General features: G+C 51.4%; 1 protein-coding gene across 2 annotated transcripts in view; it reads left to right on the forward strand.

Annotated features, from left to right (window-relative positions):
- LOC127922422 (ELKS/Rab6-interacting/CAST family member 1-like) overlaps nt 1-14032 on the forward strand; it is a 93672-nt gene that overhangs the window by 4369 nt on the left and 75271 nt on the right. The window contains exons 4-6 of one of the 2 annotated variants that reach the window (XM_052506210.1): nt 7878-7955; nt 8772-8927; nt 10882-10974. In XM_052506210.1, the coding sequence (XP_052362170.1) occupies nt 7878-7955; nt 8772-8927; nt 10882-10974 (327 nt within the window). The remainder of the gene's footprint in view (nt 1-7877; nt 7956-8771; nt 8928-10881; nt 10975-14032) is intronic. The other variant, XM_052506211.1, reaches the window with a different exon arrangement.

Consider the following 14032-nt stretch of genomic DNA (forward strand, 5'->3'; position numbering starts at 1 on the left):
AGGAACTGTAGGACCACTCTGACACCTAGTGGGGAGAGGAGGAACTGCACCAGTTTCACCACAACACCAGTTTTTCACAACAGCTTTGGTTGTCTTGAGAATACATCCACCAAGTGTAAATTAAGTACATCCCTGTTAAATAAACACGGTTTTCCCCAATGATGAAATGGGGAAAGAGTTTGGGAAACACGGCACTAAAATAAGCTACTTTAAGCTACTTATATAAGCTGAGAAAAAGTATTTGTCTTTGTCTTCATGACTGCAATGACCAGACAAGATGTCATGCTGTGAGCCCAGAACAGCCCTCATTCCACCCACTGCTAAACATCAGATCAGTGTCTAGAGGCATTCAACTCTGTGTGCCACATCTGTGTTGCCCGGGGAACCTCATACACAAGGACAGCCCTATCATCTATCCCATAATAACACTGCTTTAGTTCCAGTAGGAATGACTCATCTCCACTGACCCATATTGCTCATGACAGAGAGAAAGAGAGAGACAGAGAGAGAGACAGAGAGAGAGAGAGACAGAGAGAGAGACAGAGAGCGAGAGAGAGAGCGAGAGAGAGACAGAGAGAGAGACGGAGAGAGAGAGAGAGAGAGAGACAGAGAGAGAGACAGAGAGAGTGACAGAGAAGACAGGGGTGGGGGAGCGAGAGGGAGGGAGCGTTGAATTAGAGGTGAGCAATAGAGAAAGGGAAAGGGAAGGTGTCAGGGAGAGAGAGAGGGAAGGGAAGGTGTCAGGGAGAGAGAGAGGGAGGGAAGGTGTCAGGGAGAGGGAGGGAAGGTGTCAGGGAGAGAGAGAGGGAGGGAAGGTGTCAGGGAGAGAGAGAGGGAGGGAAGGTGTCAGGGAGAGAGAGAGGGAGGGAAGGTGTCAGGGAGAGAGAGAGGAAGGGAAGGTGTCAGGGAGAGAGAGAGGGAGGGAAGGTGTCAGGGAGAGAGAGGGAGGGAAGGTGTCAGGGAGAGAGAGAGGGAGGGAAGGTGTCAGGGAGAGAGAGAGGGAGGGAAGGTGTCAGGGAGAGAGAGAGGGAGGGAAGGTGTCAGGGAGAGAGAGAGGGAGGGAAGGTGTCAGGGAGAGAGAGAGAGGGAGGGAAGGTGTCAGGGAGAGAGAGAGGGAGGGAAGGTGTCAGGGAGAGAGAGGGGAGGGAAGGTGTCAGGGGAGAGAGAGAGGGAGGGAAGGTGTCAGGGGAGAGAGAGAGGGAGGGAAGGTGTCAGGGAGAGAGAGAGGGAGGGAAGGTGTCAGGGAGAGAGAGAGGGAGGGAAGGTGTCAGGAAGAGAGAGAGGGAGGGAAGGTGTCAGGGAGAGAGAGAGGGAGGATAGGAAGGTGTCAGGGAGAGAGAGAGGGAGGATAGGAAGGTGTCAGGGAGAGAGAGAGGGAGGGAAGGTGTCAGGGAGAGAGAGAGGGAGGGAAGGTGTCAGGGAGAGAGAGAGGGAGGGAAGGTGTCAGGGAGAGAGAGAGGGAGGGAAGGTGTCAGGGAGAGAGAGAGGGAGGGGAAGGTGTCAGGGAGAGAGAGAGGGAGGGAAGGTGTCAGGGAGAGAGAGAGGGAGGGAAGGTGTCAGGGAGAGAGAGAGGGAGGGAAGGTGTCAGGGAGAGAGAGAGGGAGGGAAGGTGTCAGGGAGAGAGGGAGGATAGGAAGGTGTCAGGGAGAGAGAGAGGGAGGGAAGGTGTCAGGGAGAGAGAGAGGGAGGGAAGGTGTCAGGGAGAGAGAGAGGGAGGGAAGGTGTCAGGGAGAGAGAGAGGGAGGGAAGGTGTCAGGGAGAGAGAGAGGGAGGGAAGGTGTCAGGAAGAGAGAGAGGGAGGGAAGGTGTCAGGGAGAGAGAGAGGGAGGGAAGGTGTCAGGGAGAGAGAGAGAGGGAGGGAAGGTGTCAGGGAGAGAGAGAGGGAGGGAAGGTGTCAGGGAGAGAGAGAGGGAGGGAAGGTGTCAGGGAGAGAGAGAGGGAGGGAAGGTGTCAGGGAGAGAGAGAGGGAGGGAAGGTGTCAGGGAGAGGGAGGGAAGGTGTCAGGGAGAGAGAGAGGAAGGGAAGGTGTCAGGAAGAGAGAGAGGAAGGGAAGGTGTCAGGAAGAGAGAGAGGAAGGGAAGGTGTCAGGAAGAGAGAGAGGGAGGGAAGGTGTCAGGGAGAGAGAGAGGGAGGGAAGGTGTCAGGGAGAGAGGGAGGGAAGGTGTCAGGAAGAGAGAGGGAGAGAGAGAGAGGGAGGGAAGGTGTCAGGGAGAGAGAGAGGGAGGGAAGGTGTCAGGGAGAGAGAGAGAGGAGGGGAAGGTGTCAGGAAGGGAGAGAGGAGGGAGGGAAGGTGTCAGGGGAGAGAGAGAGGAAGGGAAGGTGTCAGGGAGAGAGAGAGGAAGGGAAGGTGTCAGGAGAGAGAGAGAGGAAGGGAAGGTGTCAGGGAGAGAGGGAGGATAGGAAGGTGTCAGGGAGAGAGAGAGGGAGGGAAGGTGTCAGGGAGAGAGAGAGGAAGGGAAGGTGTCAGGAAGAGAGGGAGGATAGGAAGGTGTCAGGGAGAGAGAGAGGGAGGGAAGGTGTCAGGGAGAGAGAGAGGAAGGGAAGGTGTCAGGGAGAGAGAGAGAGGAAGGGAAGGTGTCAGGGAGAGAGAGAGGGAGGGAAGGTGTCAGGGAGAGAGAGAGGGAGGGAAGGTGTCAGGAAGAGAGAGAGGGAGGGAAGGTGTCAGGGAGAGAGAGAGGGAGGGAAGGTGTCAGGGAGAGAGAGAGGGAGGGAAGGTGTCAGGGAGAGAGAGAGGGAGGGAAGGTGTCAGGGAGAGAGAGAGGGAGGGAAGGTGTCAGGGAGAGAGAGAGGGAGGGAAGGTGTCAGGGAGAGAGAGAGGGAGGGAAGGTGTCAGGGAGAGAGAGAGGGAGGGAAGGTGTCAGGGAGAGAGAGAGGGAGGGAAGGTGTCAGGGAGAGAGAGTGGAGGGAAGGTGAGAGAGAGGGAGGGAAGGTGTCAGGGAGAGAGAGAGGGAGGGAAGGTGTCAGGAAAGAGAGAGAGAGGGAGGGAAGGTGTCAGGGAGAGAGAGAGGGAGGGAAGGTGTCAGGGGAGGAGAGAGGAGAGGAAGGGAAGGTGTCAGGAAGGGAGGAGAGGGAAGGTGTCAGGAAGAGAGAGAGGGAGGGAAGGTGTCAGGGAGAGAGAGAGGGAGGGAAGGTGTCAGGGAGAGAGAGAGGGAGGGAAGGTGTCAGGGAGAGAGAGAGGGAGGGAAGGTGTCAGGGAGAGAGAGAGGGAGGGAAGGTGTCAGGGAGAGAGAGAGGGAGGGAAGGTGTCAGGGAGAGAGAGAGGGAGGGAAGGTGTCAGGGAGAGAGAGAGGGAGGGAAGGTGTCAGGGAGAGAGAGAGGAAGGGAAGGTGTCAGGAAGAGAGAGAGGGAGGGAAGGTGTCAGGGAGAGAGAGAGGGAGGGAAGGTGTCAGGGAGAGAGAGAGGGAGGGAAGGTGTCAGGAAGAGAGGGTGTCAGGAAGAGAGAGGAAGGGAAGGTGTCAGGGAGAGAGAGAGGGAGGGAAGGTGTCAGGGAGAGAGAGAGGGAGGGAAGGTGTCAGGGAGAGAGAGAGGAAGGGAAGGTGTCAGAGGAGAGAGAGAGGGAGGGAAGGTGTCAGGGGAGAGAGAGAGGGAGGGAAGGTGTCAGGGGAGAGAGAGAGGGAGGGAAGGTGTCAGGAAGAGAGAGAGGAAGGGAAGGTGTCAGGAAAGAGAGAGGGAGGGAAGGTGTCAGGGAGAGAGAGAGGGAGGGAAGGTGTCAGGGAGAGAGAGAGGGAGGGAAGGTGTCAGGGAGAGAGAGAGGGAGGGAAGGTGTCAGGGAGAGAGAGAGGAAGGGAAGGTGTCAGGGAGAGAGAGAGGGAGGGAAGGTGTCAGGGAGAGAGAGAGGGAGGGAAGGTGTCAGGGAGAAAGTTTTTATATTATTTAGAGAACAGCAGTAGCTGCTCCTTGTCTTTTCTTATTAGAACAGTTGTAAGCAGTAAACTCATAAAGATCTCTCTGACCTCCCTGTACCCTTTAACACTCTCCTGTGACATGCAAGTGCACCCTGTGGGTGTGTACATTGCCAATTCCTGAGAAATTAGGCGCACTGTCTGTCTGTCTGTCTCCTCTCAATTCCAATTCAATTCAAGGGGCTTTATTGGCATGTGAAACATATGTTAACATTGCCAAAGCAAGTGAGGTAGATTATAAACAAAAGTGAAATAAACAATAAAAAATGAACAATGCATTTTACACTCACAGAAGTTACAAAAGAATAAAGACATTTCAAATGTCATATTATGTCTATATATACGGGCTCTCACTCTCTCTCTCTCTCTCTCACTCACTCACTCACTCACTCACTCACTCACTCACTCACTCACTCACTCACTCACTCACTCACTCACTCACTCATCAATAGTGAAAGGCTGTTCCAGGTACTTTATCTGACCCCTCCTCTGTAACTCAGACCAATAGTGAAAACATGGTCCAGACCTACTGGCCCTTTCCTGTGGAACTGAACTGGCTGCAGTGGTTCAGACACACAGCGTTGGATGGAGAGAACAAACATGTCCACATCATTTGACAAGGATACATCCACATGTCACAGAGAGTCTATTTTCTGTTTATGTGAGGAAGAGAATCTATGGGAGTCTGTGTGTGTGTCCATGCATTTACAGTCATTGTGTGTGTGTGTGTGTGTGTGTGTGTGTGTGTGTGTGTGTGTGTGTGTGTGTGTGTGTGTGTGTGTGTGTGTGTGTGTGTGCACTGTACAGTCCATTTCCACCACTGCCCCCAGCACCAGGAGCTCTCTCTCCTTTGTTAGTCCTGTCTTCTTCACTAGAAAGGCTGCCCTAGTTCTCTCTGTGGGACCCTCAGTACAACTCCCATTAGTTCTCTCTGTGGGACCCTCAGTACAACTCCCATTAGTTCTCTCTGTGGGACCCTCAGTACAACTCCCATTAGTTCTCTCTGTGGGACCCTCAGTACAACTCCCATTAGTTCTCTCTGTGGGACCCTCAGTACAACTCCCATTAGTTCTCTCTGTGGGACCCTCAGTACAACTCCCATTAGTTCTCTCTGTGGGACCCTCAGGACAACTCCCATTAGTTCTCTCTGTGGGACCCTCAGTACAACTCCCATTAGTTCTCTCTGTGGGACCCTCAGTACAACTCCCATTAGTTCTCTCTGTAGGACCCTCAGTACAACTCCCATTAGTTCTCTCTGTAGGACCCCCAGTACAACTCCCATTAGTTCTCTCTATAGGACCCTCAGGACAACTCCCATTAGTTCTCTCTGTGGGACCCTCTGTGGGACCCTCAGGACAACTCCCATTAGTTCTCTCTATAGGACCCTCTTTCTCTCTCTCTCTCTCTGGGTTCTCTCCTGGGCGTGCTAACCACCACCATGCTGTTGTGTTCTCTCCTGGGCGTGCTAACCACCACCATGCTGTTGGGTTTTGTCCTGGGCGTGCTAACCACCACTATGCTGTTGTGTTCTGTCCTGGGCGTGCTAACCACCACTATGCTGTTGTCTTCTGTCCTGGGCGTGCTAACCACCACTATGCTGTTGGGTTCTCTCCTGGGCGTGCTAACCACCACTATGCTGTTGTCTTCTGTCCTGGGCGTGCTAACCACCACTATGCTGTTGTCTTCTGTCCTGGGCGTGCTAACCACCACTATGCTGTTGTCTTCTGTCCTGGGCGTGCTAACCACCACTATGCTGTTGTGTTCTCTCCTGGGCGTGCTAACCACCACTATGCTGTTGTCTTCTGTCCTGGGCGTGCTAACCACCACTATGCTGTTGTCTTCTGTCCTGGGCGTGCTAACCACCACTATGCTGTTGTCTTCTGTCCTGGGCGTGCTAACCACCACTATGCTGTTGTCTTCTGTCCTGGGCGTGCTAACCACCACTATGCTGTTGTCTTCTGTCCTGGGCGTGCTAACCACCACTATGCTGTTGTGTTCTCTCCTGGGCGTGCTAACCACCACCATGCTGTTGGGTTCTGTCCTGGGCGTGCTAACCACCACTATGCTGTTGTCTTCTCTCCTGGGCGTGCTAACCACCACCATGCTGTTGTCTTCTCTCCTGGGCGTGCTAACCACCACCATGCTGTTGTCTTCTCTCCTGGGCGTGCTAACCACCACCATGCTGTTGTCTTCTCTCCTGGGCGTGCTAACCACCACCATGCTGTTGTCTTCTCTCCTGGGCGTGCTAACCACCACCATGCTGTTGTCTTCTCTCCTGGGCGTGCTAACCACCACTATGCTGTTGTCTTCTGTCCTGGGCGTGCTAACCACCACTATGCTGCTGTGTTCTCTCCTGGGCATGCTAACCACCACTATGCTGCTGTGTTCTCTCCTGGGCGTGCTAACCACCACTATGCTGCTGTGTTCTCTCCTGGGCGTGCTAACCACCACTATGCTGTTGTGCTAACCACCACCATGCTGTTGGGTCTTCTGTCCTGGGCGTGCTAACCACCACCATGCTGTTGGGTTCTCTCCTGGGCGTGCTAACCACCACCATGCTGTTGTCTTCTCTCCTGGGCGTGCTAACCACCCACCATGTCTTCTGTCCTGTCTAACCACCACCATTCTCTCCTGGGCGTGCTAACCACCACCATGCTGTTGTCTTCTCTCCTGGGCGTGCTAACCACCACCATGCTGTTGTGTTCTCTCCTGGGCGTGCTAACCACCACCATGCTGTTGTCTTCTCTCCTGGGCGTGCTAACCACCACCATGCTGTTGTCTTCTCTCCTGGGCGTGCTAACCACCACCATGCTGTTGTCTTCTCTCCTGGGCGTGCTAACCACCACCATGCTGTTGTCTTCTCTCCTGGGCGTGCTAACCACCACCATGCTGTTGTGTTCTCTCCTGGGCGTGCTAACCACCACCATGCTGTTGTGTTCTCTCCTGGGCGTGCTAACCACCACCATGCTGTTGTGTTCTCTCCTGGGCGTGCTAACCACCACCATGCTGTTGTGTTCTGTCCTGGGCGTGCTAACCACCACCACTATGCTGTTGTGTTCTCTCCTGGGCGTGCTAACCACCACTATGCTGTTGTGTTCTGTCCTGGGCGTGCTAACCACCACTATGCTGTTGTGTTCTGTCCTGGGCGTGCTAACCACCACTATGCTGTTGTGTTCTGTCCTGGGCGTGCTAACCACCACTATGCTGTTGTCTTCTGTCCTGGGCGTGCTAACCACCACCATGCTGTTGTCTTCTGTCCTGGGCGTGCTAACCACCACTATGCTGTTGGGTTCTGTCCTGGGCGTGCTAACCACCACCACTATGCTGTTGGGTTCTCTCCTGGGCGTGCTAACCACCACTATGCCGCTGTGTTCTGTCCTGGGCGTGCTAACCACCACCATGCTGTTGTGTTCTCTCCTGGGCGTGCTAACCACCACCATGCTGTTGTCTTCTGTCCTGGGCGTGCTAACCACCACCACCATGCTGTTGGGTTCTCTCCTGGGCGTGCTAACCACCACCATGCTGTTGTGTTCTCTCCTGGGCGTGCTAACCACCACCATGCTGTTGGCTTCTGTCCTGGGCGTGCTAACCACCACTATGCTGTTGTGTTCTCTCCTGGGCGTGCTAACCACCACTATGCTGTTGTGTTCTGTCCTGGGCGTGCTAACCACCACTATGCTGTTGTGTTCTGTCCTGGGCGTGCTAACCACCACCATGCTGTTGTGTTCTCTCCTGGGCGTGCTAACCACCACCATGCTGTTGGGTTCTGTCCTGGGCGTGCTAACCACCACCACCATGCTGTTGTCTTCTCTCCTGGGCGTGCTAACCACCACCATGCTGTTGGGTTCTCTCCTGGGCGTGCTAACCACCACCATGCTGTTGTGTTCTGTCCTGGGCGTGCTAACCACCACCATGCTGTTGGGTTCTCTCCTGGGCGTGCTAACCACCACCATGCTGTACCCTGTCTCTCCTCAGGAGCTGCACCGACGGAGCTATGAAGGAGCCCCTGAATCAGCCAAGACCAAGGCCCTGCAGACCGTCATCGAGATGAAGGTGAGAGAGAGAGAGTGAGAGAGTGAGAGAGTGAGAGAGTGAGAGAGTGAGTGAGTGAGAGTGAGAGAGAGAGAGAGAGAGAGAGAGAGAGAGAGAGAGAGAGAGAGAGAGAGAGAGTGAGAGAGTGAGAGAGTGAGAGAGTGAGAGAGAGAGAGAGAGAGAGAGAGAGAGAGAGAGAGAGAGAGAGAGTGTATATGCTCATGTTTCACTTAGAATGCCAAAGTGAGACCGTCATCAAGATGAAGGTGTGTGTGTTTGTTCAAGCTTGTGTGTGTGGTGAGAGATTGACTTCCTGTACAATGTGGTGAGAGATTGACTTCCTGTACAATGTGGTGAGAGATTGACTTCCTGTACAATGTGAGAAACAGTAATGTTACAACTTACGAGCCCTTTCCCAACTATTCAGAGTTAAAAAGTGTGAAAAATTTGCCAAAAAATAGGAAATAGTAGGAAATAGTAACACAATAAAATAACAATAATGGTGTTTGTTCTCTAAGGTCCAGTCTCTGGAGCGACCTGGAGGAAGTGTGTGTGTTCTACCTTCCTCTCCTCCGTCCCAGGACTCTAAGTTCCAGTCTCTGGAGCGACCTGGACTTGGAGGAAGTGTGTGTGTGTCTAACTGTGTGTGTTCTCTTGTGGTAGGACTCTAAGGTCCAGTCTCTGGAGCGAGGTCTGAGGGACCTGGAGGAAGTGTGTGTGTGTCTAACTGTGTGTGTTCTCTTATGGTAGGACTCTAAGGTCCAGTCTCTGGAGCGAGGTCTGAGGGACCTGGAGGAAGTGTGTGTGTGTCTAACTGTGTGTGTTCTCTTGTGGTAGGACTCTAAGGTCCAGTCTCTGGAGCGAGGTCTGAGGGACCTGGAGGAAGAGATTGAGATGTTAAAGTCTAACGGGGCTCTGAGCACTGAGGAGAGAGAGGAGGAGATGAAACAAATGGAGGTGTACAGATCCCACTCCAAGTTCATGAAGAACAAGGTAACAACACATCACCACCAACTACAGCCGACTCAGAACAGAACTCTGTCTAAAGAGCATGTTGATTATCATTCAGCTGCTGTGACAGATGCATCTGGTCTTCAGTTCTCTGTGTTTTCTAGTGGAACCAGCATCCTGCCCTGTACACTAGAGACAACCATGTGTTCATCTGGTCTTCAGTTCTCTGTGTTTTCTAGTGGAACCAGCATCCTGCCCTGTACACTAGAGACAAGCATGTGTGCATCTGGTCTTCAGTTCTCTGTGTTTTCTAGTGGAACCAGCATCCTGCCCTGTACACTAGAGACAAGCATGTGTTCATCTGGTCTTCAGTTCTCTGTGTTTTCTAGTGGAACCAGCATCCTGCCCTGTACACTAGAGACAAGCATGTGTTCATCTGGTCTTCAGTTCTCTGTGTTTTCTAGTGGAACCAGCATCCTGCCCTGTACACTAGAGACAACCATGTGTTCATCTGGTCTTCAGTTCTCTGTGTTTTCTAGTGGAACCAGCATCCTGCCCTGTACACTAGAGACAACCATGTGTGCATCTGGTCTTCAGTTCTCTGTGTTTTCTAGTGGAACCAGCATCCTGCCCTGTACACTAGAGACAACCATGTGTTCATCTGGTCTTCAGTTCTCTGTGTTTTCTAGTGGAACCAGCATCCTGCCCTGTACACTAGAGACAACCATGTGTTCATCTGGTCTTCAGTTCTCTGTGTTTTCTAGTGGAACCAGCATCCTGCCCTGTACACTAGAGACAAGCATGTGTGCATCTGGTCTTCAGTTCTCTGTGTTTTCTAGTGGAACCAGCATCCTGCCCTGTACACTAGAGACAAGCATGTGTTCATCTGGTCTTCAGTTCTCTGTGTTTTCTAGTGGAACCAGCATCCTGCCCTGTACACTAGAGACAAGCATGTGTTCATCTGGTCTTCAGTTCTCTGTGTTTTCTAGTGGAACCAGCATCCTGCCCTGTACACTAGAGACAAGCATGTGTTCATCTGGTCTTCAGTTCTCTGTGTTTTCTAGTGGAACCAGCATCCTGCCCTGTACACTAGAGACAATCATGTGTTCATCTGGTCTTCAGTTCTCTGTGTTTTCTAGTGGAACCAGCATCCTGCCCTGTACACTAGAGACAAGCATGTGTTCATCTGGTCTTCAGTTCTCTGTGTTTTCTAGTGGAACCAGCATCCTGCCCTGTACACTAGAGACAACCATGTGTTCATCTGGTCTTCAGTTCTCTGTGTTTTCTAGTGGAACCAGCATCCTGCCCTGTACACTAGAGACAAGCATGTGTTCATCTGGTCTTCAGTTCTCTGTGTTTTCTAGTGGAACCAGCATCCTGCCCTGTACACTAGAGACAAGCATGTGTTCATCTGGTCTTCAGTTCTCTGTGTTTTCTAGTGGAACCAGCATCCTGCCCTGTACACTAGAGACAACCATGTGTTCATCTGGTCTTCAGTTCTCTGTGTTTTCTAGTGGAACCAGCATCCTGCCCTGTACACTAGAGACAAGCATGTGTTCATCTGGTCTTCAGTTCTCTGTGTTTTCTAGTGGAACCAGCATCCTGCCCTGTACACTAGAGACAAGCATGTGTTCATCTGGTCTTCAGTTCTCTGTGTTTTCTAGTGGAACCAGCATCCTGCCCTGTACACTAGAGACAACCATGTGTTCATCTGGTCTTCAGTTCTCTGTGTTTTCTAGTGGAACCAGCATCCTGCCCTGTACACTAGAGACAAGCATGTGTTCATCAACTATTGTGTTTTTGTTACCAATGATTGACTGCTTGTGGAAACGTTTCCAAGGTTATATAGAAAAGACCATCTGGTATGCAAGGTGGTTGTTGATTGGATGTCCAAAAGCTGGTTACTGATTGGCCCTGTGTTGCCTACATCATGGCTCCTGATTGGTGGTGGTGCTTATCGTCCTGGTAACAGCCAGGTAACTGACTCTCCTGACAGGTAGAGCAGCTGAAGGAGGAGCTGTCTCAGAGAGAGGTCCAGGGGGAGGAGCTTAAGCAGAAGGCTGCCGACCTGCAGCAGGAAGTGTCTGCCGTAAGGAAGGACTTCACCACACAGCGCTCGCTCTCTCTCTTTAACCTGTCAACTCTGACCTTTTAACCTCGTAGAACCTTTCTGACCTCCACAACACAGCAGCCTTGCCTTACTGACCCTCGCTAAAGAGAATACCCATGTGACCGCTGTGAGAGGAAAACCCAGTATAAGAGGATCTCAGATAAGTGGTGTTAGAGAAACCCCAGTATGAGGCTAGTGGAACTCAGATAAGTGGTGTGAGAGAATCCCCAGTATGAGGCAAGAGGACCTCAGATAAGTGGTGTGAGAGGAACCCCAGTATGAGGAACTCAGATAAGTGATGTTAGAGAAACCCCAGTATGAGGAACTCAGATAAGTGATGTTAGAGGAACCCCAGTATGAGGAACTCAGATAAGTGGTGTGAGAGAAACCCCAGTATGAGGAACTCAGATAAGTGGTGTGAGAGAAACCCCAGTATGAGGAACTCAGATAAGTGATGTTAGAGGAACCCCAGTATGAGGAACTCAGATAAGTGATGTTAGAGAAACCCCAGTATGAGGAACTCAGATAAGTGATGTTAGAGAAACCCCAGTATGAGGAACTCAGATAAGTGATGTTAGAGGAACCCCAGTATGAGGAACTCAGATAAGTGATGTTAGAGAAACCCCAGTATGAGGAACTCAGATAAGTGGTGTGAGAGAAACCCCAGTATGAGGAACTCAGATAAGTGGTGTGAGAGAAACCCCAGTATGAGGCAAGAGGATCTCAGATAAGTGGTATTAGAGAAACCCCAGTATGAGGCTAGTGGAACTCAGATAAGTGGTGTGAGAGAAACCCCAGTATGAGGCTAGAGGAACTCAGATAAGTGGTGTGAGAGAAACCCCAGTATGAGGCAAGAGGATCTCAGATAAGTGGTGTGAGAGAAACCCCAGTATGAGGCAAGAGGATCTCAGATAAGTGGTGTGAGAGAAACCCCAGTATGAGGCCAGAGGAACTCAGATAAGTGGTGTTAGAGAATCCCCAGTATGAGGCAAGAGGATCTCAGATAAGTGGTGTGAGAGGAACCCCAGTATGAGGAACTCAGATAAGTGGTGTGAGAGAAACCCCAGTATGAGGCAAGAGGATCTCAGATAAGTGGTGTTAGAGAAACCCCAGTATGAGGAACTCAGATAAGTGGTGTGAGAGAAACCCCAGTATGAGGCAAGAGGATCTCAGATAAGTGGTGTGAGAGAAACCCCAGTATGAGGCTAGAGGAACTCAGATAAGTGGTGTGAGAGAAACCCCAGTATGAGGAACTCAGATAAGTGGTGTGAGAGAAACCCCTGTATGAGGAACTCAGATAAGTGGTGTGAGAGAAACCCCAGTATGAGGAACTCAGATAAGTGGTGTGAGAGAAACCCCAGTATGAGGCAAGAGGATCTCAGATAAATGGTGTGAGAGAAACCCCAGTATGAGGCTAGAGGAACTCAGATAAGTGGTGTGAGAGAAACCCCAGTATGAGGAACTCAGATAAGTGGTGTTAGAGAATCCCCAGTATGAGGCAAGAGGAACTCAGATAAGTGGTGTTAGAGAAACCCCAGTATGAGGCTAGAGGATCTCAGATAAGTGGTGTGAGAGAAACCCCAGTATGAGGAACTCAGATAAGTGGTGTTAGAGAAACCCCAGTATGAGGCTAGTGGAACTCAGATAAGTGGTGTGAGAGAAACCCCAGTATGAGGCTAGTGGAACTCAGATAAGTGGTGTGAGAGAAACCCCAGTATGAGGCTAGTGGAACTCAGATAAGTGGTGTTAGAGAAACCCCAGTATGAGGCTAGAGGAACTCAGATAAGTGGTGTGAGAGAAACCCCAGTATGAGGCTAGAGGATCTCAGATAAGTGATGTGAGAGAAACCCCAGTATGAGGCTAGTGGAACTCAGATAAGTGGTGTTAGAGAAACCCCAGTATGAGGCTAGTGGACAGATAAGTGGTGTTAGAGAAACCCCAGTATGAGAGCAGCAGAAACCCCAGTATGGCTGACAAGCAGTGAGAAACCCCAGTATGAGGCTAGAGGATCTCAGATAAGTGATGTGAGAGAAACCCCAGTATGAGGCTAGTGGAACTCAGATAAGTGGTGTTAGAGAAACCCCAGTATGGCAACAACACGGCAGCAGGCTGAAACACTTGACTGGCAGCAGTCGTGTTACTACAAAGGCAGGTTGTGTGGGCGGCTGCCCTGTCAGATACGGGCACTGGGTCTCTCGTCAGGTCAGGGAGGCAGAGCTGCCCAGTGCTGCACTGAGAGGTCTGGCATCACACTACACTCTCTGGGACACTTTCATCTTTCCCTCTCTGTTGTCATCCTTTCTATCGTTCTCTGTCATGTTCCCTCAGCGCTGGTTGGAGTAGAGCTGTGAACACTTAACATCCACAGCACCATGTTTATGGCTTCTACTATTTCTCTCTCTTTCTCTTGGTTGTTTTTAGCATGCCTCTTCTCTAGGGTGACTGCTGGACAGGATACTGTAGATGTACACTAGACTACTAAGCTGCTTGTTCTAACCTCTCTCTCCCTCTTTTGTTCTCTTTCTCTTGTTTTTTTGCACACATTTTCACCATGGTTACAGCTGGTGTCTGTTGTTTATTCTAACCTCTCTCTCTCTCTCTCCCTATCTCTCTCTCCATCTCTCTCTCTCTCTTTCTCTCCCCCTGTCTCTCTGTCTCTCTGTCTCTCTGTCTCTCTGTCTCTCTGTCTCTCTGTCTCTCTCTCTCTCTCTCTCTCTCTCTCTCTCTCTCTCTCTCTCTCTCTCTCTCTCTCTCTCTCTCTCCCTATCTCTCTCTCTCTTTCTCTTTCTCTCCCCCTGTCTCTCCTCCCTATCTCTCTGTCTCTCTCTCTCTCTCTCTCTCCCTCTCTCTCTCTGTCTCTGTCTCTGTCTCTGTCTCTGTCTCTGTCTCTGTCTCTGTCTCTGTCTCTGTCTCTCTCTCTCTCTCTCTCTCTCTCTCTCTCTCTCTCTCTCTCTCTGTCTCTGTCTCTGTCTCTGTCTCTGTCTCTGTCTCTGTCTCTGTCTCTGTCTCTGTCTCTGTCTCTGTCTCTGTCTCTCTC

Source organism: Oncorhynchus keta, unplaced genomic scaffold (assembly GCF_023373465.1).
Source record: "Oncorhynchus keta strain PuntledgeMale-10-30-2019 unplaced genomic scaffold, Oket_V2 Un_contig_25643_pilon_pilon, whole genome shotgun sequence".
NCBI classification, from domain to species: Eukaryota; Metazoa; Chordata; class Actinopteri; order Salmoniformes; family Salmonidae; genus Oncorhynchus; species Oncorhynchus keta.